At 43.5% G+C, this 25171-nt stretch overlaps 1 protein-coding gene across 1 annotated transcript in view; it reads right to left on the bottom strand.

Annotated features, from left to right (window-relative positions):
- Positions 1–3860: 3860 nt before the first annotated feature.
- The window catches only part of tnni3k (TNNI3 interacting kinase), a 69818-nt gene continuing 48507 nt past the window's right edge, over positions 3861–25171 (bottom strand). Inside the window, exons 17-25 of the mRNA XM_029695614.1 lie at positions 24149–24253; positions 23896–23948; positions 15225–15277; positions 14677–14809; positions 9764–9873; positions 7096–7155; positions 6774–6940; positions 4950–5029; positions 3861–4775 (exon numbers count right to left, since the gene is read on the bottom strand). Coding sequence (XP_029551474.1) covers positions 4696–4775; positions 4950–5029; positions 6774–6940; positions 7096–7155; positions 9764–9873; positions 14677–14809; positions 15225–15277; positions 23896–23948; positions 24149–24253 — 841 coding nt within the window. The 3' untranslated portion in view covers positions 3861–4695. The remainder of the gene's footprint in view (positions 4776–4949; positions 5030–6773; positions 6941–7095; positions 7156–9763; positions 9874–14676; positions 14810–15224; positions 15278–23895; positions 23949–24148; positions 24254–25171) is intronic.

The following is a 25171-nucleotide window of genomic DNA, read 5'->3' as shown; positions in this document are numbered from 1 at the left end:
GGGATAGTCTGCCTACCCATGTGAGAGACGGTGACTCAGTCTCAACCTTTAAGTCTTTACTGAAGACATATCTCTTCAGTAGGTTCTATGATTAAGTGTAGTCTGGCCCAGGGGTGTGAAGGTGAATGGAAAGGCTGGAGCAACGAACCGCCCTTGCTGTCTCTGCCTGGCCGGTTTCCCCTCTTTCCACTGGGATTCTCTGCCTCTACCCCTATTACGGGGGCTGAGTCACTGGCTTGCTGGTGTTCTTCCATGCCGTCCCTGGGAGGGGTGCGTCACTTGAGGGGGTTGAGTCACTGACGTGGTCTTCCTGTCTGGGTTGGCACCCCCCCTTGGGCTGTGCCGTGGCGGAGATCTTTGTGGGCTGTACTCGGCCTTGTCCCGGGATGGTATGTTGGTGGTTGGAGATATCCCTCCAGTGGTGTGGAGGCTGTGCTTTGGCAAAGTGGGTGGGGTTATATCCTACCTGTTTGGCCCTGTCTGGGGGTTTCATCGGATGGGGCCACAGTGTCTCCTGACCCCTCCTGTCTCAGCCTCCAGTATTTATGCTGCAGTAGTTTATGTGTCGGGGGGCTAGTGTCAGTCTGTCACATCTGGAGTATTTCTCCTGTCTTATCTGGTGTCCTATGTGAATTTAAATATGCTCTCTCTAATTCTCTCTTTCTTTCTTTCTCTCTCTCGGAGGACCTGAGCCTTAGGACCATGCCTCAGGACTACCTGGCTTGATGACTCCTTGCTGTCCCCAGTTCACCTGGCCGTGCTGCTGCTCCAGTTCCAACTGTTCTGCCCGCAGCTATGGAACCCTGACCTGTTCACCGGACGTGCTACCTGTCCCAGACCTGTTGTCCCAGACCTGCTGGAACCCTGACCTATTCACTGGACATGCTACCTGTCCCAGACCTGCTGTTTTCAACTCTCTAGAGACAGCAGGAGCGGTAGAGATACTCTCAAAGATCGGCTATGAAAAAGCCAACTGACACTTACACTTGTGTTACTGACTTGTTGCACCCTCGACAACTACTATGATTATTATTATTTGACCATGCTGGTAATTTATGAACATTTGAACATCTAGGCCATGTGCTGTTATAATCTCCACCCAGCACAGCCAGAAGAAGACTGGCCACCCCTCATAGCCTGGTTCCTCTCTAGGTTTCTTCCTAGGTTTTGGGCTTTCTAGGGAGTTTTTCCTAGCCACCGTGCTTCTACACCTGCATTGCTTGCTGTTTGGGGTTTTAGGCTGGGTTTCTGTACAGCACTTTGAGATATCAGCTGATGTAAGAAGGGCTATATAAATAAATTTGATTTGATTTGATTTGATGGAACCACACAGCCATCATACCGCTTAGGAAGGAGACGCATTCTGTCTCCTAGAGATGAACATACCTTGGTGTGAAAAGTGCAAATCAAGCCCAGAACAACAGCAAAGGACCTTGTGAAGATGCTGGAGGAAACAGGTACAAAAGTATCTATATCCACAGTAAAACGAGTCCTATATTGACATAACCTGAAAGGCCGCTTAGCAAGGAAGAAGCCACTGCTCCAAAACCGCCATAAAAAGCGAGACTACGGTTCGCAACTGCACATGGGGACAAAGATTGTACTTTTTGGAGAAATGTCTTCTGGTCTGATGAAACAAAAATAGAACTGTTTGACCATTGTTTGGAGGACAAAGGGGGAGGCTTGCAAGCCGAAGAACACCATCCCAACTGTGAAGAACGGGGGTGGCAGCATCATGTTGTGGGGGTGCTTTGCTGCAGGAGGGACTGGTGCACTTCACAAAATAGATGGCAACATGAGGGAGGAAAATTATGTGGATATATTGAAGAAATATCTCAAGACATCAGTCAGGAAGTTAAAGCTTGGTCGCAAATGGGTCTTCCAAATGGACAATGACCCCAAGCATAGTTCCAAAGTTGTGGAAAATGGCTGAAGGACAACAAAGTCAAGGTATTGGAGTGGCTATCACAAAGCCCTGACCTCAATCCTATAGAACATTTGTGGGCAGAACTGAAAAAGTGTGTGCGAGCAAGGAGGCCTACAAATCTGACTCAGTTACACCAGCTCCGTCAGGAGGAATGTACCAAAATTCACCCAACTTATTGTGAGAAGCTTGTGGAAAGCTTTCCGAAACGTTTGACCCAAGTTAAGCAATTTAAAGGCAATGCTACCAAATACTAATTGAGTGTACGTAAACTTCTGACCCATTAGGAATGTGATGAAATAAATAAAAGCTGAAATTAATCATTCTCTGTACTATTATTCTGACATTTCACATTTTAAAAAAAAAGTGGTGATCCTAACTGACCTAAGACAGGGCATTTTTACTAGGATTAAATGTCAGGAATTGTGAAAAACTGACTTTAAATGTATTTGGCTAAGGTGTATGTTAACTTCCGACTTCAACTGTATATGTGCCCTTCTTTGTGAGGCATTGGAAAACCACCCTGGTTTTTGTGGTTGAATTGGTATTTGAAATGCACTGCTCGACTGAGGAACCTTACAGATAATGGTATGTGTGGGGTACAGAGATGAGGTAGTCGTTCAAAAACAATGTTAAACCCCCAGGCAATGGAAAAACTGGGACATTTTTAGTTTCCAGGAATTGTGTACAGATCCTTGCGACATGGGGCTGTGCATTATCATGCTGAAACATGTCACGATGGCGGCAGATGAATGGCATGACAATGGGCCTCAGGATCTCATCACGGTATCTCTCTGCATTCAAATTGCCATCGCTAAAACGCAATTGTGTTCGTTGTCTGTAGCTTATGCCTGCCCATACCATAACCTCACTGCCACCATGGGGCACTCTGTTCACAACGTTGACATCAGCAAACCGCTTATCCACATGACGCCATACACGTGGTCTGCAGTTTTGAGGTTGGTTTGACGTACTGACAAATTCTCTAAAAACGCCATTGGCTTATGGTAGAGAAATTAACATTCCATTCTCTTGCAACTGCTCTGGTGTACATACCTGCAGTCAGCCTGCCAATTGAACACTCCCTCAAAACTTGAGACATCTGTGGCATTGTGTTGTGTGACAAAGCTGTACATTTTAGAGTGGCCTTTTATTGTCCCCAGCACAAGGTGCACCTGTGTAATGATCATGCTGTTTAATCAGCTTCTTGATATGCCACCTGTCAGGTGGATGGGTTATCATAGTAAAGGAGAAATGTTCACTCACAGGAATGTAAAAAAATTTGTGCGCAAAATTTCAGAGAAATAAGCTTTTTGTGCGTATAGAACATTTCTTGGATCTTTTACTTCAGCTCATGAAACATTGAACCAACACTTTACATGTTGTGTTTATAGTTTTGCTTGGCATATATACAGAAAGAAGATTTAGATTTCCATATTTTAAATTGTGATTACTTTTGTGTTAAAGATTTACAACTTATCTGTACTGTATCTGATGGCAGAAATGGTATCTCTGCAATTACATTCAATTTCACCCATCTCAATTTCGGAGAGTCAAGGAATCACATTTTATTTTCTTTGGAGGATTTTCAAATCCAATTGAAATGGACATACATTGAAATATAATCACCCTGTCACGCCCTGACCTTAGAAAGACGTTTATTTTCCTCTAGTTTGGTTAGGTCAGGGTGTGATGTGGGGTGGGCAATCTAGTTTGTCTATTTCTTTGTGTTGAGCCGAGTATGGTTTCTAATCAGAGGCAGCTGTCTATCGTTGTCTCTGATTAGGAATCATACTTAGGCAGCCCTTTTTCCACCTTTAGCTGTGGGATGTTGTTTTTGTGTAGCTGCCTTTGAGCAGCCCCAGAATGTCACGGTTTCCTCCTGTTTGTTGTTTTGGTGAGTTTCATTTTCATTAAAAAGATGTGGAATTCCATGCACGCTGCGCCTTGGTTTATTCATGATCGGGAGTTCGAAGATAGCGAACGTGACACACCCAATGCATTTGAAAACAGTGCATGTCATACATAGAACATACAACAAATGGCTACATAACTACACATACAGTAATAACAATTGGTGAAATTGTGAAATGTCTTATGTAGGAAACCGTTTGTGTCAAAACATACGTTGCTGCTAACACCTCTAAGGCTGTGTTTACACAGGTATCCCAATTCTGATATTTTTCCACCAATTGGTCTTTAATCAGATCCGATATTTTGCCAAAAATTAGGCAAAAGATCAGAATTGGGCTGCCTGTGTAAACGCAGCCTAATACCTCTACTTCTAAATATTCTTGGATAATTTATTTATTCATATGCCATTCATTATGAATCCTGTATTTAGTTTTGTTTGGTTAGGATTCATCCTGTTTATCACTGTCAAATCCTATAGAATGAAACTCAATGATTTCTCTATTTTATTGAAATTAAAAAGCACAAATTGCCTGAGCATTCTGACGCTCAAGATGTTTCTATTGAGTAGACTATACAGGTGGTATGAAACATTCTCAAAACCCCCAAAATGCCTCTTATCCAAAAAATATTTACCAGATATAAAAACCACACAAATCTATTCAAACAGTGCACAACCATAAACACAGAAAGTAGTAAATAGCTTTAGGAAATACGCATAACGAGATATATATATATATATATCTTATACTCAAGACTAGATCAACCAACATGTCTATGTGATAAACTTAGAAATAAGGTTATGGCTTTATGAACTACAGTAATAGTGCATAGTAGAGCTGGAAGACTTCCCATCTATGTTAGTTGCTGTCTTCGAAGCTGCCATTGCTGCTGCAGTTGGAGTGGAAGCGCATGGTGCTCATAGGGTCTGACACATACCCTGAAGGAGATAGGACACAGAGGTCAGGGGTTAGGGGCTGATCCACAGCCAGTTCCTTTCCAACACACACCAACACCAGCTTTGGCGTACATTCTACCCAACTGGCTGTATTCCATTTCAAATGATGAAGTTCTATAATACCGATATAGGATTGATAAGTAATATGCTTTTTACCATTTCGGTCAATAGGTGGAAACTGCATATTCCTCCTCAGTTCATCCAGAGACGGACCTTGGGAATCACGTCGTCCCTCGCTGAAAATAAAACATACATGAGCTGTTATAAGGCTGAATATAGTGATTCTGTTTACATAATCAACCTCTACTACATAATACGACCATCTGCACCAAATGGTTACGGACACATTTTGTATAATGATCTCTTTAAAATAATGAAAGATTGAGGAGGCAGAGTTAGATGTCCTCTGATGAATCTAGCATGACCCCCTGTGTAACAGCACAGGACCTAATAACCACAATCTCACTTCTAGACCTAAAATAAACAAAATGGATGAAACATTTGATTAACTGCCAGTCTGCCAGGACATTTCTAACAGGCAGAGACTTCAGCAGTAGAGAACACACACAAATCTAACTTCAGTTACTGTGTCCCTGGAGACCGATGCCAGGCTCCCGATCTACTCCCTTTTCTCTTCAACCACACACACACCAAACAGGCTTACAGGGCTGGACACCAGCGGAGTCTTTAGGCCTTAGTCAGAATGCATAGAAAGGTTTTATCAGATTTGCTTGTCTTTGTTTTCCCTGACCAATATCCGGGCAAATCCACCTCTAACTGTTGCAGTAAAGCGTCTCTAGTGTTGTACACGTTATTGCTCAAACAGTGGGTCAAGGCGAGTGCGACCGCTGCAACAAAGCACAACTTTACAGGCCCACACATGATGTCCATGGAATTCCTACTAGTACTGGCCTTTACACTCAACTTGGTTATGCTTAGCAATCCAGTATATAGGCCATAGAGACAGAGACAGAGATGGAGATGGAGACAAAGGTCAACATGCCCTAATAGAAAAGAGAGAAACATTTGAAACTCCTTCAGTGAAACTCTCTAATCCACTCTCTCTGTATTGTGGTCATCTCTGTGTGAAGAAGACTATATGATATACTAGCCTGGTCCCAGATGGGTGTGTGGAGAAGACTATATGATATACTAGCCTGGTCCCAGATGGGTGTGTGGAGAAGACTATATGATATACTAGCCTGGTGTCCCAGATGGGTGTGTGGAGAAGACTATATGATATACTAGCCTGGTGTCCCAGATGGGTGTGTGGAGAAGACTATATGATATACTAGCCTGGTCCCAGATGGGTGTGTGGAGAAGACTATATGATATACTAGCCTGGTCCCAGATGGGTGTGTGGAGAAGACTATATGATATACTAGCCTGGTGTCCCAGATGGGTGTGTGGAGAAGACTATATGACATACTAGCCTGGTGTCCCAGATGGGTGTGTGAAGAAGACTATATGATATACTAGCCTGGTGTCCCAGATGGGTGTGTGGAGAAGACTATATGATATACTAGCCTGGTGTCCCAGATGGGTGTGTGGAGAAGACTATATGATATACTAGCCTGGTCCCAGATGGGTGTGTGGAGAAGACTATATGATATACTAGCCTGGTGTCGCAGATGGGTGTGTGGAGAAGACTATATGACATACTAGCCTGGTGTCCCAGATGGGTGTGTGGAGAAGACTATATGATATACTAGCCTGGTGTCCCAGATGGGTGTGTGAAGAAGACTATATGATATACTAGCCTGGTCCCAGATGGGTGTGTGGAGAAGACTATATGATATACTAGCCTTGTCCCAGATGGGTGTGTGGAGAAGACTATATGATATACTAGCCTGGTCCCAGATGGGTGTGTGGAGAAGACTATATGATATACTAGCCTGGTCCCAGATGGGTGTGTGCTGTGTAGCCAACTCCTATGGTCATTATCAACGCCAGGCAACGACCAGGCTAGTGAAGCCCTACCTCTGAGTCCAGACTGCGTAGGCACGGGCGTTGAGGGCGTACTCCAGTTCAAAGCGGGAACGGAGGGCGGCCACGTGACTCCGACCAGGACTGCCCCTCGCCAGGCAGTCAGAAGAGCCAGAGGGGGACAGGGACCCACTGCTGTTACTGGAGGCTGGGGACATCAACTGTGAATCACACACATACATTATCATCAACAAGTGTCACATGGACAGACAAGAAAGCTAGGAACCGGTGAACTTCCTGAAAGTGTAAGCAGCATGCATCTATGTGTTTATTCCCACTCTGGTGTAGATTCACATACTATAGAAAAACACCATACCTCCACATTGCATAGGCATTCCTCTAGTGTGGCCAGCACCTCAGAGAACTCAGGTCTATCCTGATTTGGAGGAGATAAAATAGGATTACTTAAACACTCTTCACAGAAAAAAGACACACACACACACACACATACAGCTGTACTTTCTCAGTCTGTCTGTCTGTCTGGTCATGTGGAGCTACCCACAGATGAATCAAAGGTGAACTCTGCTTGAAAAGCAGGCTTTCCATCTCCTACTTCACTGTAAGACAACAAACACAGAGCCAGATCCTACTTCACTGTAAGACAACAAACACAGAGCCAGATCCTACTTCACTGTAGACACTGTCATGACGTTGCCCTCTTTGGGTTTTCTATGCATCATCCCCCTATCTCTGTCTCCCACACCCAGGCTGCTGTGGTCAGAAGAGGTCGTAAATTCCTATGAGAAGATCCTGCCTCATGGCCCCAGTATAGAGAGAGAGTGAGTTTTCATAGAGAACAAAGGAGTTCTTCCACCTCACAGAACTGGAAAACTGAACGACATTTATGTTCTGGAGAAGGTATAAAAGATTGGTGAAGAATCCAGCAACGAACTGGTCCGTTTGGTACAATTTTGTGAAACTCATGAGAGACAATACGGCAACATTACCATAATCATGTTTATAGAAGAGTCTCAGCTATGAGACTTACATCTAAATGGCTGTATAAAATGAATGAATAAGGATGGAACTGTTTGTGAAATTGTGTAATGTGATTTTGGACTGTTTAATGAAGGAAACTCCAATTCCCTGTGGAGTCTTAACTAAGTCCTTGGCACGCCCCCAGGGACACAGACAAGACCTGGCGTCATGAGACAGCCATTTTCTATGTCCCAAATAAAACCCCCACTTTGGTTTTCTATCCCCAGACCGAGCTGACTTCAATTACGAGATGGGTAAAGGTTGGAGACCATGCATTCCTCTTTCTGAACTTTAACCATACCACGTGGTTAAACTCTTAGACTATCGATACCGACAGAATAACAACAAGTCTTTGATATTAATTAGTAGTCTGCAGCTAGGAACTCGGTATCATTGAACGCGAAGACCGACGAAACATCTGTCCTATAATGACATGAATGAATGTCACTCTGAACTATCCATCCTAACCGAGAGAGAGAGAGAGAGAGAGAGAGAGAGAGAGAGAGAGAGAGAGAGAGAGAGAGAGAGAGAGAGAGAGAGAGAGAGGACAAACTCTCCAACAGAAACAAACTTTTCAACAAAGATTCCGACGACACACTGAGCGTAAATATATATATTGATTGAAATTATTCCCGAATGAGTGAGCGTTCATGTGCAAAGGTTTAGCATTTCAATTGTTATAATTATTAACTCTGTAGGGTCTTCTCAGCCTCCCCCACTCCCCTTTTGTCTAACAAGTCACCATGCCGGTTTAGCCCACTAGGGCACATTCCTCTATAATTTCTTGTAACGATATCTACTGTTTGTTATGCATTTCTGTGAGTTACTTAGTTAGTAAATAAATTATTTTAAGACAATTGATGTATGGATGACTCATAGTGAAGACTGGGTTCGTGCAGATAAGCAACAATTTACGACGTTTGGAATGAGACTGACGTGAGGTAACTAATACGTCATTAATCAGAAGACTAATAGATCAGATATTAAAATATCTGAAAGTTATATTAGGAAAATTATATCTTTGTAATCTGAATATTTTCCTTGGTGCCCCGACCTCCTAGTTAATTACAGTTACACGATTAATCAGTTTAATCGCGTAATAATAATTACAGAGAGTTATTTGATAAATATGTCTTCAGTTTTAATGATGCCAAAGACACGACAACACCCTGGTAATGGCTGAAATGGGCTCAATGGAATACAGTAGATTGTCTTTCCATTAAATCTATAAGAACGATAAAGCTTTGTCTGGGATTTAATGCATCGTCTCAACACTAACATCACAAGAAAGAGAAGAAAGAACTTTATTTTGATGTGTGTTCATTTTTTGTGGAATTGGAAAAAGTAATAATTAATACAGTTGAAATGTTTACAAATTAGTTCCGCTGAAATTTAAGCATCTTCCGAAAATGAACACTCGGATTATAGTGATATTATGTCTGATCTCACAAACAATTACATGTATGTTTAGATGGGTATAATATAGAGTCAAGCGTGTTGATTTTTAATTCAAGGGTATCCTGCTATTGACACACTTGTTGAATTATACAAGAGAAAGTGAAAACAACAGTAATTAATGAGGCAGTATAGACAGCACAGGTGAGTGCAGGTAGGGTAGACATAGAAAGTGTTTGGTGGGTGGCAGCCCTGTTCCACCCCTTTATGTTAATTTATTAGTACCTAGCACTTAGCTCACATGAGTGTAGCATACTTAGCACATGAACTTAGCTCACATGAATTTAGCTCATATGTAAGTATACGTAGCACTTAGTATAGTTAGCTCATGAATTTAGCTCACATGAACTTAGCATTAGTAGCATTTAGCTCACATGAGTGTAGCATACTTAGCACATGAATTTAGCTCACATTAACTTAGCTCACATGAATTTAGCTCATATGAACTTAGCATACGTAGAACTTAGTTCATATGAACTTAGCTCACATAAATGTAGGGGTCTTTACGCTCTACGGAATCAAGGGACTATCTATTGTAGGAGGACACTGACCTCTGGACAGACATTCCAGCCCCTCATTAGCATGGCAGAGATGGGTTTGGGAATGGAGTAGCCAATAGGAGGCCGGATGTGGTGGTAGGCCATGTCTGCAGCTGCTGCAGCTTGATGAGGACAGGGAGAATCCAACATATATAACATTTATTTATTTATTTATTTCACCTTTATTTAACCAGGTAGGCAAGTTGAGAACAAGTTCTCATTTACAATTGCGACCTGGCCAAGATAAAGCAAAGCAGTTCGACAACATACAAAAACACAGAGTTACACATGGAGTAAAACAACATACAATCAATGATGCAGTAGAAAAAAAATAATAATAATAAAAAATAAAAAATAAATAAATAAGACTATATACAATGTGAGCAAATGATGTGAGATAATGGAGGTAAAGGCAAAAAAATGCCATGGTGGCAAAGTAAATAAAGTATGGCAAGAAAAAACACTGGAATGGTAGATTTGTAGTTTGAAGAAAGTTAAAAGTTAAAATATAAATAATATGGTGCAAAGGAGCAAAATAAATAAAATAAATAAATACAGTAGGGGAAAGGTAGTAGTTTGGGCTCAATTAAAGATGGGCTATGTACAGGTGCAGAGATCTGTGAGCTGCTCTGACAGCTGGTGCTTAAAGCTAGTGAGGGAGATAAGTGTTTCCAGTTTTAGAGATTTTTGTAGTTCGTTCCAATCATTGGCAGCTGAGAACTGGAAGGAGAGACGACCAAAGGAGGAGTTGGCTTTAGGGGTGACCAGAGAGATATACCTGCTGGAGCGCGTGCTACAGGTGGGTGCTGCTATGGTGACCAGTGAGCGGAGATAAGGGGGGACTTTACCTAGCAGGGTCTTGTAGATGACCTGGAGCCAATGTGTTTGGCGACGATGATGAAGTGAAGGCCAGCCAACGAGAGCATACAGGTCGCAGTGGTGGGTTGTATATGGGGCTTTGGTGACAAAACGGATGGCACTGTGATAGACTGCATCCAGCTTGTTGAGTAGGGTATTGGAGGCTATTTTGTAAATGACATCGCCGAAGTCGAGGATTGGTAGGATGGTCAGTTTTACGAGGGTATGTTTGGCAGCATGAGTGAAGGATGCTTTGTTGCGAAATAGGAAGCCAATTCTAGATTTCACTTTGGATTGGAGATGATTGATGTGAGTCTGGAAGGAGAGTTTACAGTCTAACCAGACACCTAGGTATTTGTAGTTGTCCACAAATTCTAAGTTAGAACCGTCCAGAGAAGTTATGCTGGATGGGCGGGCAGGTGCAGGCAGCGATCGGTTGAAGAGCATGCATTTAGTTTTACTTGTGTTTAGGAGCAGTTGGAGACCACGGAAGGAGAGTTGAATGGCATTGAAGCTCGTCTGGAGGGTTGTTAACACAGTGTCCAAAGAAGGGCCAGAAGTATACAGAATGGTGTCGTCTGCGTAGAGGTGGATCAGAGATTCACCAGCAGCAAGAGCGACATCATTTATGTATACAGAGAAAAGAGTTGGCCCAAGAATTGAACCCTGTGGTACCCCCATAGAGACTGCCAGAGGTCCAGACAGTAGGCCCTCCGATTTGACACACTGAACTCTGTCAGAGAAGTAGTTGGTGAACCAGGCGACGCAATCGTTTGAGAAACCAAGGCTACTAAGTCTGCCGATGAGGATGTGGTGATTAACAGAGTCAAAAGCTTTGGCCAGGTCAATGAATACGGCAGCACAGTAATGTTTCTTATCGATGGCGGTTACGATGTTGTTTAGGACCTTGAGCGTGGCTGAGGTGCACCCATGACCAGCTCTGAAACCAGATTGCATAGCGGAGAGGGTGCGGTGGGATTCAAAATAGTCGGTAATCTGTTTGTTGACTTGGCTTTCGAAGACCTTAGAAAGGCAGGGTAGGATGGATATAGGTCTGTAGCAACTTGGGTCAAGAGTGTCACCTCCTTTGAAGAGGGGGATGACAGCAGCTGCTTTCCAATCTATGGGAATCTCAGACGACACGAAAGAGAGGTTGAACAGGCTAGTAATAGGGGTTGCAATAATTTCGGCAGATAATTTTAGAAAGAAAGGGTCCAGATTGTCAAGCCCAGCTGATTTGTAGGGGTCCAGATTTTGCAGCTCTTTCAGAACATCAGCTGAATGGATTTGGGAGAAGGAGAAATGGGGGAGGCTTGGGCGAGTAGCTGTGGGGGGTGCAGTGCTGTTGAATGCAGTAGGGGTAGTTAGGTGGAAAGCATGGCCAGCCGTAGAAAAATGCTTATTGAAATTCTCAATTATAGTGGGCTTATCGGTGGTGACAGAGTTTCCTATCCTCAGTGCAGTGGGCAGTTGGGAGGAGGTGTTCTTATTCTCCATGGACTTTACAATGTCCCAGAACTTTTTAGAGTTGGAGTTGCACGAAGCAAATTTCTGTTTGAAAAAGCTAGCCTTGGCGTTTCTAACTGCCTGTGTGTATTGGTTTCTAACTTCCCTAAAAAGTTGCATATCGCGGGGGCAGTTCGATGCTAATGCAGAACGCCACAGGATATTTTTGTGTTGGTTAAGGGCAGTCAGGTCTGGGGAGAACCAAGGGCTATATCTGTTCCTGGTTCTAAATTTCTTGAAAGGGGCATGCTTATTTAAGATGGAGAGGAAGGCATTTAAAAAAAATAACCAGGCATCCTCTACTGACGGGATGAGGTCAATATCCTTCCAGGATACCAGGGCCAGGTCGATTAGAAAGGCTTGCTCGTTGAAATGTTTCAGGGAGCGTTTGACAGTGATGAGTGGAGGTCGTTTGACCGCTGACCCATTACGGGTGCAGGCAATGAGGCAGTGATCGCTGAGATCTTGGTTGAAAACAGCAGAGGTGTAATTAGAGGGCACATTGGTTAGGATGATATCTATGAGGGTGCCAGTGTTTGCGGCTTTGGGGTTGTACCTGGTGGGTTCATTAATAATTTGTGTGAGATTGAGGGCATCAAGCTTGGATTGTAGAATGGCTGGGGTGTTAAGCATGTCCCAGTTTAGGTCGCCTAGTAGCACGAGCTCTGAAGATAGATGGGGGGCAATCAGTTCACATATGGTGTCCAGAGCACAGCTAGGGGCCGAGGGGGGTCTATAGCAGGCGGCAACGGTGAGAGACTTGTTTTTGGAGAGGTGGATTTTTAAAAGTAGAAGTTCAAATTGTTTGGGTACAGACCTGGATAGCAGGACAGAACTCTGCAAGCTATCTCTGCAGTAGATTGCAACACCGCCCCCTTTGGTCGTTCTATCTTGTCTGAAAACGTTGTAGTTAGGGATGAAGATTTCACAGTTTTTGGTGGACTTCCTAAGCCAAGATTCAGACACAGCTAGGACATCCGGGTTGGCAGAGTGTGCTAAAGCAGTGAATAAAACAAACTTAGGGAGGAGGCTTCTAATGTTAACATGCATGAAACCAAGGCTATTACGGTTACAGAAGTCATCAAAAGAGAGCGCCTGGGGAGTAGGTGTGGAGCCAGGCACTGAAGGGCCTGGATTCACCTCTACATCCCCAGCGGAGCAGAGAAGGATAAGTATGAGGGTACGGCTAAAAGCTATAAGAATTGGTCGTCTGTGACGTCCAGAATAGAGAGAAAAAGGAGCAGGTATCTGGGGGCGATAAAATAGCTTCAAGGTATAATGTACAGACAAAGGTATGGTGGGATGTGAGTACAGAGGAGGTAAACCTAGGCATTTAGTGATTATGAGAGAGATATTGTCTCTAGAAATATCATTGAAACCAGAAGATGTCATAGCATGTGTGGGTGGAGGAACTGAGAGGTTGGATAAGGTATAATGAGCAGGGCTAGAGACTCTACAGTGAAATAAGCCAATAAACACTAACCAGAACAGCAATGGACAAGGCATATTGACATTAAGGAGAGGCATGCTTAGCCGAGTGATCAGAGGGTCCAGTGAGAATCAGACAGCTAGCCGGGCCATAGGTAGCAAGCTGGTGGAAGATGGGAGGGAGGTCTGTTTTTAGCCGCCTCGTGCGTTTCCGTCTGTGGGTTAGTGGGGTTCCGTGTGGAAGGGGGGACCTGTCCAAGTTGGCAAAATAGTTAGTTATAGTGGCCCAAGAAAAGTGTCCGACAGACCTATTCAGATCGCAGCCGAAAAGACAGCTAACGATTAGCTGGCCGCAGATGGGCGATCAGGTTACGTCGCGACGGAGGGGCCAGTTGGACAACTCCCTCGGGCAGATAACGTCGGTGATCCAGTCGTGAAGACCCAATGGGGCTCCGCATCGGCAGTAAAACGGGTCAGGATAGGTGAGTTGTAGCCCAGGAGACACTTCAGCTGGCTAGCTCAGGAGTAGCCCACGAGTGGCTGACGGAATTCTTCAGCTGGCTAGCTAGCTAGCTCCGTAATAGTGTGTGTTAATTCCGAGACCGACGTTGCCAATAGTCACTCAGGTAGCAGCTAGTTAGCTGCAAGATCCAGGTGTAAATGTCCAGAGCCTGCGGTAGAAATCGAGGAAAGGAGAGAGAATAGGTCCGATATGCTCTGGTCTGAGTCGCGCTGTACAAAAACTGGCGATAGCTTTTCGAGCTAATGGATAGCTGAGGACAGCTAACCGTAGCTAGCTGAACTTCAACGTTAGCCAGTGAAAATGGCTAACCTCTGGCTAGCTTCTGTCGTGGAATTCAGATGAGGTAAATAATACTTTCTTTTTTTTTTTAAATTGATGAGGCGGGTTGCAGGAGAGTGCTTTGAGGTTGAGTATTTAGAATAAAAAAATGTAAAAAGATAAGTGAAGAAAAAATATGTAAATATATATATATATACACGGGACACGACAGGACGTCTGAACTGCTACGCCATCTTGGATTGATGCTTGAAACAATCCGATACTGACTCATTCATTCACATTCTCCCAAACCAGTATCAGTTTGGTGTGTTTGTATTCATGCAGAGATTACCAGGTTTCAGGTGGGCAAAGGGGATCTCTCCAGTGAGCAGCTCCCACAGACACAGGGCATAGCTGAACATGTCGGCCTTGACAGTATAGCGTGTACACTGGGTGAATATCTCTGGGGCCATCCAGCGCAGGTTCTGTACACCAACACAGGAGTCAAATTAGCAACGCAAAACACTCTGGCTACCATGGACAAATGGTTCCTCAGCTTCACTCCAGGGAGCATAACGCACGGCCTCATACTCACACTCACTCGCACGCACACACATTTAATTAACCTTGTGGGGGGACACAATTTATAACCATTCAAAATCCTATTTTCCATTATCCTAACCTTAATCCCAAAACCTAAACTTCACCCTAAACTCCGAACCCTAAACCTAATTTTAATCCTACTTTAACCCTAAACCTACGAGAAATAGCATTTGACCTTGTTGGGACAGATATTTGTTTGTTTACTATTCTTGTGGGGACTTCTGGTCCCCACAAGTATAGTTAAACACACACACACACACACATTTATGGTATGGTGAACCAGGAAGTTGGACTAACCCCTGGCTGCTTGGTCATATTGTCCACAACCTCGGATAACAGAAATCTGGATTCTAAAGAGAAAAAAAAGGGTTTCAAGATTCTAATGAGGTTAGTGAGGCAGCCATTTTTATTTCAGTATCAAATCACTTCTTTGTAACAATTTAGTACCTTACTGTATTAGTTTCCCATAAAAACTTCTCAAGCAAGCATTTTGTTAGGACTGTCTTGGAGTGGTCTGAGTCGGGAGGGGGAGGGATATGTAATCTGAAAACTAGCTGTTATTGGGCATTTATGACAAATTCACTATAGGAAATGGCTACTTTACCAACTGTAATCTGTCTTCATTATATTGTATGTTTATACTGTACCAGTCAAAAGTTTGGACACATCTACTCATTCCAGGGTTTTTCTTTATTTTTACTATTTTCTACATTGTAGAATAATAGCATGACATCAAAACTATGAAATAACACATATGGAATCATGTAGTAACCAAAAAAGTGTTAAACAAATCAAAATATGTTTTATATTTGAGATTCTTCAAAGAGTTCTGCTTTGCACAGCTTATGACAAGTGCTATAATGTGTATGATAGCTTTGCACACTCTTCGCGTGTGCCTTCTTAAAAGTTAATTTGAGGAATTTCTTTCCTTTCGTAACTCGTTTGAGCCATCAGTTGTGTTGTGACAAGGTGGGGCTGGCATACAGAAGATAGCCCTATTTGGTAAAAACCCAAGTCCATATTATGGCAAGAACAGCTCAAATAAGCAAAGAGAAACGAGAGTCCATTATTACTTTAAGACATGAACGTCAGTTGCAAAAACCATCAAATCAAATCAATTTTTTTTATCACATGCGCCGAATAAAACAGACCTTACAGTGAAATGCTTACTCACTTTTAAAAGGTATTTTCTTGTAAGAGATAAAAGTAACAAATAATTAACCTCTTACATCTAGGGGGCAGTAATTTCACGGCTGGATAAAAAACGTACCCGATTTAATCTGATTATTAGTCCTGCCCAGAAACTGGAATATGCATATAATTATTAGCTTTGGAGAGAAAACACTCCAAAGTTTCTGAAACTGTTTGAATGGTGTCTGTGAGTATAACAGAACTCCTATGGCAGGCAAAAACCTGAGATGCTTCTGTTCAGGAAGTACCCTGTCTGAACATTTCTTGCCCTTCTTGAATCTCTCTATCGTTTACAAAGGATCTCTGCTCTTACGTGACACTTCTCACGTCAACAATGGAGTCTCACAGCCCGGGAAAAACAGGAATGATGTCATTCAAAGCCCTGGCTGAAGCACACGAGAGCAAATGCTGAGTGGTCAGTCAATGGACTAAGCCTTAGGCGCGTGACACGCCCCGCCCCCGGCTTTTGGTTTTTTCCTCAGTTTACAGACAGGCAGATTCCCGGTCGGAATATTATCGCTTCTCTACGAGATAAATTGCATAAATATTGGTTTTAAACAGCGGTTGACATGCTTCGAAGTACGGTAATGGAATATTTCGAAATTTTTTGTCATATTTTGCGTCATGCTCGTGGCCGAGATTTAGCGTTGGGATAGTGTCTAGAACGCACGAACAAAACGTCGCTGTTTGGATATAACGATGGATTATTTGGGACCAAACCTACATTTGTTATTGAAGTAGAAGTCCTGGCAGTGTATTCTGATGAAGAACAAGCAAGGTAAGAACATTTTTCTTATAGGAAATGTGATTTTGGTGAAGGCTACACTGGGTGGGTGTCTAAATAGCTAGCCCTGTAACGCCGGGCTATGTACTTACATTATTGCAAAATGTGCTTCATCCGAAAAGCTATTTTAAAATCGGACATATCGAGTGCATAGAGGAGTTCTGTATCTATAATTCTTAAAATAATTGTTATGCTTTTTGTGAACGTTTATCGTGAGTAATTTAGTAAAATCACCGGAAGTGTTCGGTGGGAATGCTAGTTCTGAACGTCACATGCTAATGTAAAAAGCTGGTTTTTGATATAAATATGAACTTGATTGAACAGACATGCATGTATTGTATAACACAATGTCCTAGGTGTGTCATCTGATGAAGATCATCAAAGGTTAGTGCTGCATTTAGATATGGTTTGGGTTTATGTGACATGATATGCTAGCTTGAAAAATGGCTGTGTGATTATTCCTGGCTGGGTACTCTGCTGACATAATCTAATGTTTTGCTTTCGCTGTAAAGCCTTTTTGAAATCGGACAGTTTGGTTAGATAAAGGAGAGTCTTGTCTTTAAATAGCTGTAACATAGTCATATGTTTGAAAAGTGTAAGTTTTCGGATTTAGAGGAGTTTGAATTTCGCGCCCCGCCCATCATTGGATATTGGAGCAGACGTTCCGCTAGCGGAACGTGTAGATGTAAGAAGTTAAAGAGCAGCAGTAAAATAACAATAGCAAGGCGATATACAGGGGGTAGCGGTACAGAGTCAATGTGTGGGGGCACCAGTGTCAAGATAACTGAAGTAATATGTACATGTAGATAGAGTTATTAAAGTGACTATGCATAGATAATAACAGAGAGTAGCAGCAGCGTAGAAGAGAGGGGGAGGGGGCAATGCAAATAGTCTGGGTAGCCATTTGATTAGATGCTTGGGGTAGAAGCTGTTTAGAAGCCTCTTGGACGTTGGCTTGGCGCTCCGGTACCGCTTGCCGTGTGGTAGCAAAGAGAACAGTCTATGACTAGGGTGGTTGGAGTTTTTCACAATTTTTAGGGCCTTCCTCTGACACCGCCTGGTATAGAGGTCCTGGATGGCAGGAGGCTTGGCCCCGGTGATGTACTGAGCCGTACGCACTACCCTCTGTAGTGCCTTGCGGTCGGAGGCCGAGCAGTTGCCATACCAGGCAGTGATGGAACCTGTCAGGATGCTTTCGATGGTGCAGCTGTAAAACCTTTTGAGGATCTGAGGACCCATCTCAAATCTTTTCAGTCTCCTGATGGGGAATAGGTCTTGTCATGCCCCCTTCACGACTGTCTTGGTGTGCTTGGACCATGTTCGTTTGTTGGTGATGCGGACGTCAAGGAACTTGAAGCTCTCAACCTGCTCCACTACAGCCTCGTCGATGAGAATGGGGGCATGCTCGGTCCTCCTTTTCCTGTAGTCCACAATCATCTTCTTTGTCTTGATCACATTGAGGGAGAGGTTGTTGTCCTTGCACCACACAGTCAGGTCTCTGACCTCCCTATAGACTGTCTCAGTGTCGGTGATCAGGTCGACCATTCTTGTGTCATCTGCAAACTTAATGATGGTGTTGGAGTCGTGCCTGGCCGTGCAGTCATGAGTGAACAGGGAGTACAGGAGGGGACTGAGCACGCACCCCTGAGGGGACCCTGTGTTGTCCCATGGAATAAATGTTGTGGATCTTAATGTTTTTCCTCATAATCCTGGATTATCGGACCACCATTTTATTGCGTTTACAATTGCAACAAATAATCTGCTCAGACCCCAACCAAGGAAGATTAAAAGTCGTGCTATAAATTCTCAGACAACCCAAAGATTCCTTGATGCCCTTCCAGACTCCCTCTGCCTACCCAAGGACGTCAGAGGACAAGAATCAGTTAACCACCTAACCGAGGAACTCAATTCAACCTTGCGCAATACCCTAGATGCAGTTGCACCCCTAAAAATTAAAAACATCTGTCATAAGAAACTAGCTCCCTGGTATACAGAAAATACACGAGCTCTGAAGCAAGCTTCCAGAAAATTGGAACGGAAATGGCGCCACACTAAACTGGAAGTCTTCCGACTAGCTTGGAAAGACAGTACCGTGCAGTATCGAAGAGCCCTCACTGCTGCACGATCATCCTATTTTTCCAACTTAATTGAGGAAAATAAGAACAATCCGAAATTTCTTTTTGACACTGTCGCAAAGCTAACTAAAAAGCAGCATTCGCAAATGGAGGATGGCTTTCACTTCAGCAGTAATAAATTTATGAACTTTTTTGAGGAAAAGATCATGATCATTAGAAAGCAAATTACGGACTCCTCTTTAAATCTGGGTATTCCTCCAGGGCTTCATTGTCCAGAGTCTGCACAACTCTGCCAGGACCTTGGCTCAAGGGAGATACTAAAGTGTTTTAGTACTATATCTCTTGACACAATGATGAAAATAATCATGGCCTCCAAACCCTCAAGCTGCATACTGGACCCTATTCCAACTAAACTACTGAAAGAGCTGCTTCCTGTGCTTGGCCCTCCTATGTTGAACATAATAAACGGCTCTCTATCCACCGGATGTGTACCAAGCTCACTAAAAGTGGCAGTAATAAAGCCTCTCTTGAAAAAGCCGAATCTTGACCCAGAAATTATAAAAAACTATCGGCCTATATCGAATCTTCCATTCCTCTCAAAAATTTTAGAAAAAGTTGTTGCGCAGCAACTCACTGCCTTCCTGAAGACAAACAATGTATACGAAACGCTTCAGTCTGGTTTTAGACCCCATCATAGCACTGAGACTGCACTTGTGAAGGTGGTAAATGACCTTTTAATGACGTCAGACCGAGGCTCTGCATCTGTCCTCATGCTCCTAGATCTTAGTGCCGCTTTTGATACCATCGATCACCACATTCTTTTGGAGAGATTGGAAACCCAAATTGGTCTACATGGACAAGTTCTGGCCTGGTTTAGATCTTATCTGTCGGAAAGATATCAGTTTGTCTCTGTGAATGGTTCGTCCTCTGACAAATCAATTGTAAATTTCGGTGTTCCTCAAGGTTCCGTTCTAGGACCACTATTGTTTTCACTATATATTTTACCTCTTGGGGATGTCATTCGAAAACATAATGTTAAATTTCACTGCTATGCGGACGACACACAGCTGTACATTTCAATGAAACATGGTGAAGCCCCAAAATTGCTCTCGCTAGAAGCCTGTGTTTCAGACATAAGGAAGTGGATGGCTGCAAATTTTCTACTTTTAAACTCGGACAAAACAGAGATGCTTGTCCTAGGTCCCAAGAAACAAAGAGATCTTCTGTTGAATCTGACAATTAATCTGGATGGTTGTACAGTCGTCTCAAATAAAACTGTGAAGGACCTCGGCGTTACTCTGGACCCTGATCTCTCTTTTGAAGAACATATCAAGACTGCTTCAAGGACAGCTTTTTTCCATCTACGTAACATTGCAAAAATCAGAAACTTTCTGTCCAAAAATGACGCAGAAAAATTAATCCATGCTTTTGTTACTTCTAGGCTCGACTACTGCAATGCTCTACTTTCCGGCTACCCGGATAAAGCACTAAACAAACTTCAGTTAGTGCTAAATACGGCTGCTAGAATCCTGACTAGAACCAAAAAATTTGATCATATTACTCCAGTGCTAGCTTCCCTACACTGGCTTCCTGTTAAGGCAAGGGCTGATTTCAAGGTTTTACTGCTAACCTACAAAGCATTACATGGGCTTGCTCCTACCTATCTTTCCGATTTGGTCCTGCCGTACATACCTACACGTACGCTACGGTCACAAGACGCAGGCCTCCTAATTGTCCCTAGAATTTCTAAGCAAACGGCTGGAGGTAGGGCTTTCTCCTATAGAGCTCCATTTTTATGGAATGGTCTGCCTACCCATGTGAGAGACGCAGACTCAGTCTCAACCTTTAAGTCTTTACTGAAGACTTATCTCTTCAGTAGGTCCTATGATTAAGTATAGTCTGGCCCAGGAGTGTGAAGGTGAACGGAAAGGCTGGAGCAACGAACCGCCCTTGCTGTCTCTGCCTTGTCGGTTCCCCTCTTCCCACTGGGATTCTCTGCCTCTAACCCTTTTACAGGGGCTGAGTCACTGACTTACTGGTGTTCTTCCATGCCGTCCATGGGAGGGGTGCGTCACTTGAGTAGGTTGAGCCACTGACGTGGTCTTCCTGTCTGGGTTGGCGCCCCCCCCTTGGGTTGTGCCGTGGCGGACATCTTTGTGGGCTATACTCGGCCTTGTCTTCGGACGGTAAGTTGGTGGTTGTAGATATCCCTCTAGTGGTGTGGGGGGCTGTGCTTTGGCAAAGTGGGTGGGGTTATATCCTGCCTGTTTGGCCCTGTCCGGGGGTATCATCGGATGGGGCCACAGTGTCTTCTGATCCCTCCTGTCTCAGCCTCCAGTATTTATGCTGCAGTAGTTTAAGTGTCGGGGGGCTAGGGTCAGTCTGTTACATCTGGAGTATTCTCTTGTCTTATCCGGTGTCCTGTGTGAATGTAAATATGCTCTCTCTAATTCTCTCTTTCTTTCTTTCTTTCTTTCTCTCGGAGGACCTGAGCCCTAGGACTACCTGGCATGATGACTCCTTGCTGTCCCCAGTCCACCTGGCCATGCTGCTGCTCCAGTTTCAACTGTTCTGCCTGCGGCTACGGAACCCTGACCTGTTCACCGGACGTGCTTGTTGCACCCTCGACAATTACTATGATTATTATTATTTGACCATGCTGGTCATTTACGAACATTTTAACATCTTGACTATGTTCTGTTATAATATCCACCCGGCACAGCCAGAAGAGGACTGGCCACCCCTCATAGCCTGGTTCCTCTCTAGGTTTCTTCCTAGGTTTTTGGCCTTTCTCAGGAGTTTTTCCTAGGGAGTTTTTCCCAGCCACCGTGCTTCTTTCACATGCATTGCTTGCTGTTTGGGGTTTTAGGCTGGGTTTCTGTACAGCACTTTGAGATTTCAGCTGATGTACGAAGGGCTATATAAATAAATTTGATTTGATTTGATTTGAGGATCAGCGTGGCAGATGTGTTGTTTACCTACCCTTGAAACCTGGGGGCGGCCCGTCAAGAAGTCCAGGACCCAGTTGCAGAGGGAGGTGTTAAGTCCCAGGGTCCTTAGCTTAGTGATGAGCTTTGTGGGCACTATGGTGTTGAATGCTGAGGTGTAGTCAATGAATAGCATTCTCACATAGGTGTTCCTTTTGTCCAGGTGTGTAAGGGCAATAAAGATTGCATGGATCTTTTGGGGTGGTATGCAAATTGGAGTGGGTCTAGTGTTTCTGGGATAATGATGTTGATGTGAGCCATGACCAGCCTTTGAAAGCACTTCATGGCCACAGACGTGAGTGCTACGGGTCGGTAGTCATTTAGGAAGGTTAGGTGTTCTTGGGCACAGGGACTATGATGGTCTGTTTGAAACATGTAGTTATTACAGGGAGAGGTTGAAAATGTCAATGAAAGACACTTGCCAGTTGGTCAGCACATGCTCGGAGTGCACGTCCTGATAGTCCGTCTGGCCCTGTGAATGTTGACCTGTTTAAAGGTCTTACTCGACATCGGCTGCGCAGAGCGTGATCACACAGTCGCCCGGAACAGCTGATGCTCTCATGCATGTTTCAGTGTTACTTGCCTCAAAGTGAGCATAGAAGTTATTTAGCTCGTCTGGTAGGCTCATGTCACTGGGCAGCTCGCGGCTGTGCTTCCCTTTGTAGTCCGAAATAATAGCCCTGACACATCCAACGAGGATCGGAGCCGATGTAGTACGATTCGATCTTAGTACAGTATTGACACTTCGCTCTTTGATGGTTTGTCAGAAGGAATAGCGGGATTTCTTATAAGCTTCTGGGTTAGAGTCCCGCTACTTGAAAGTGGCAGCTCTACCCTTTAGCTCAGTGCGAATGTTGCCTGTAATCCATGGCTTCTGGTTGGGGTATGTATGTACAGTCACTGTGGGGACGACGTTATCGATGCACTTATCGATCAAGCGCTATGATGAAACTGGCTCTCATGAGGACCGCCACAGGAAAGGAAGACCAAGAGTTACGTCTGCTGCAGAGGATAAGTTCATTCGAGTTAACTGAACCTCAGATTGCAGCCCAAATGAATGCTTCACATAGTTCAAGTAACAGACACATCTCATCATCAACTGTTCGGAGGAGACTGCGTGAATCAGGCCTTCATGGTCGAATTGCTGCAAAGAAACCACTACTAAAGGACATCAATAATAAGAAGACACTTGCTTGGGCCAAGAAACACAAGCAATGGACATTAGACTGGTTTTGATGTGTCCCCCCCAAAAATCTGCATGTGTGGTTCCCACCGTGAAGCATGGAGAAGGAGGTTTGATGATATGGAGGTGCTTTTCTGGTGACACTGTCTATGATTAATTTAGAATTCAAGGCACACTTAACCAGCATGGCTACCACAGCATTCTGCATCAATACACCATCCCATCTGGTTTGCGCTTAGTGGTTCTTTCATTTGTTTTTCAACAGGACAATGACCCAAAACACACCTCCAGGCTGTGTAAGGCCGATTTGACCAAGGAGAGTGATGGAGTGCTGTATCAGATGACCTGGCCTCCACAATCACCCGACCTCAACCCAATTGAGATGGTTTGGGATGAGTTGGACCACAGAGTGAAGGAAAAGCAGCCATCAAGTGCTCAGCATATGTGTGAACTCCTTCAAGACTGTAGGAAAATCATTCCTCATGAAGCTGGTTGAGAGAATGCCAAGAGTGTGCAAAGCTGTCATCAAGGCAAAGGGTGGTTACTTTGAAGAATCTCAAATCTCAAATATATTTTGATTTATTTAACACTTTTTTGGTTACAACATGTACATGATTCCATGTGTTACTTCATAGTTTTGATGTCTTCACTATTATTCTACAATGTGTAAAATAGTAATAATAAAGACTAACCCTTGAGTGAGTAGGTGTGTCCAAACTTTTGACTGGTACTGTATTTTGCTGCTTACCTCCAAAATCAGCCACCACAGCATGCCCGTCCTCATAGAGTAGAATGTTGTGACTAAAAGTAGCAAATGTCATTATTGGAAGAATAACTCAAAACACTTAATTTCACATAGTCACTATAGCTTCAAGTCAACATCTTTACCTCTCATTATGCTTCATTTCTACATAGAGTGAGACCCAGTATAAATTCCCCACAAAACACACATGCCCCCCACCCCACACACAAAACCCCACTGACCCCCACCCTCCGCCGACCTGTTGAGGTCCCTGTGGATGATGGGCTGAGTGAGGTTGTGCAGGTACTCCATGCCCTTGGCCACGTCGATGGCGATGATGAGCTTGGACTGCAGGTCGATGATCCTGTCCGTTGACACATCATTACACATCATTAGAGGAACAACCCCAACACTAAGTAACACAGATCGATGCTCCCTGGCCCTGCCAATCAACTGATACCACGGTACACAGCAGAAGATCAATAAGTCAGCTGATAGACTGTTAGACTTAATCTAAATGCAGAGTAACATTTACTATAAACTGGGTGGATTGAGCCCTGAATGCAGATTGGTTGACAACCGTGGTATATCAGACCATATACCATGGGTATGACAAAACATGTATCAGAGTAACACTTAGTTTGATCAATGATGATAGGTGGGAGAAACGGATGTAAAGACACTTTCAAGAAATAAGACATGAAACAGTTCACAACAATTGTTTTACAGCCCCAATGTCCATAAAAAATACTGGATGATGGATCGACAACAGCACTAAACACTATACTTACACACCAATTAAAAAGTTTAAGTAATGCTTTAATGTAGGTGTCCTTATGAATAAAGCCTTTATAACAGCTATATAACATATCATAACATTCATAAACTGTCATAAGTAGTTTGAAATAGTTATGAGTAACGGCATGAGATGTTAGAAAACCGGTTATAATGACTCGCTCTAACATCTCATGTCATTACTAATGAATATTTAAAACTACTTATGACCGCTTACGACAAGTGTTATAATGTGTTATATAAACTCAGTAAAAAAAGAAACGTCCCTTTTTCAGGACCCTGTCTTTCAAAGATAATTAGTAAAAATCCAAATAACTTCACAGATCTTCATTGTAAAGGGTTTAAACACTGTTTCCCATGCTTGTTCAATGAACCATAAACAACGAATGAACATGCGTCTGTGGAATGGTCGTTAAGACACTAACAGCTTACAGACGGTAGGCAATTAACGTCACAGTTATGAAAACTTAGGACACTAAAGAGGCAT

This window comes from Salmo trutta, chromosome 17, assembly GCF_901001165.1.
Source record: "Salmo trutta chromosome 17, fSalTru1.1, whole genome shotgun sequence".
Classification (NCBI taxonomy): domain Eukaryota; kingdom Metazoa; phylum Chordata; class Actinopteri; order Salmoniformes; family Salmonidae; genus Salmo; species Salmo trutta.
Note: the sequence above shows the minus strand (reverse complement) of the source record. Positions and strands in the feature narration are given on the sequence as shown.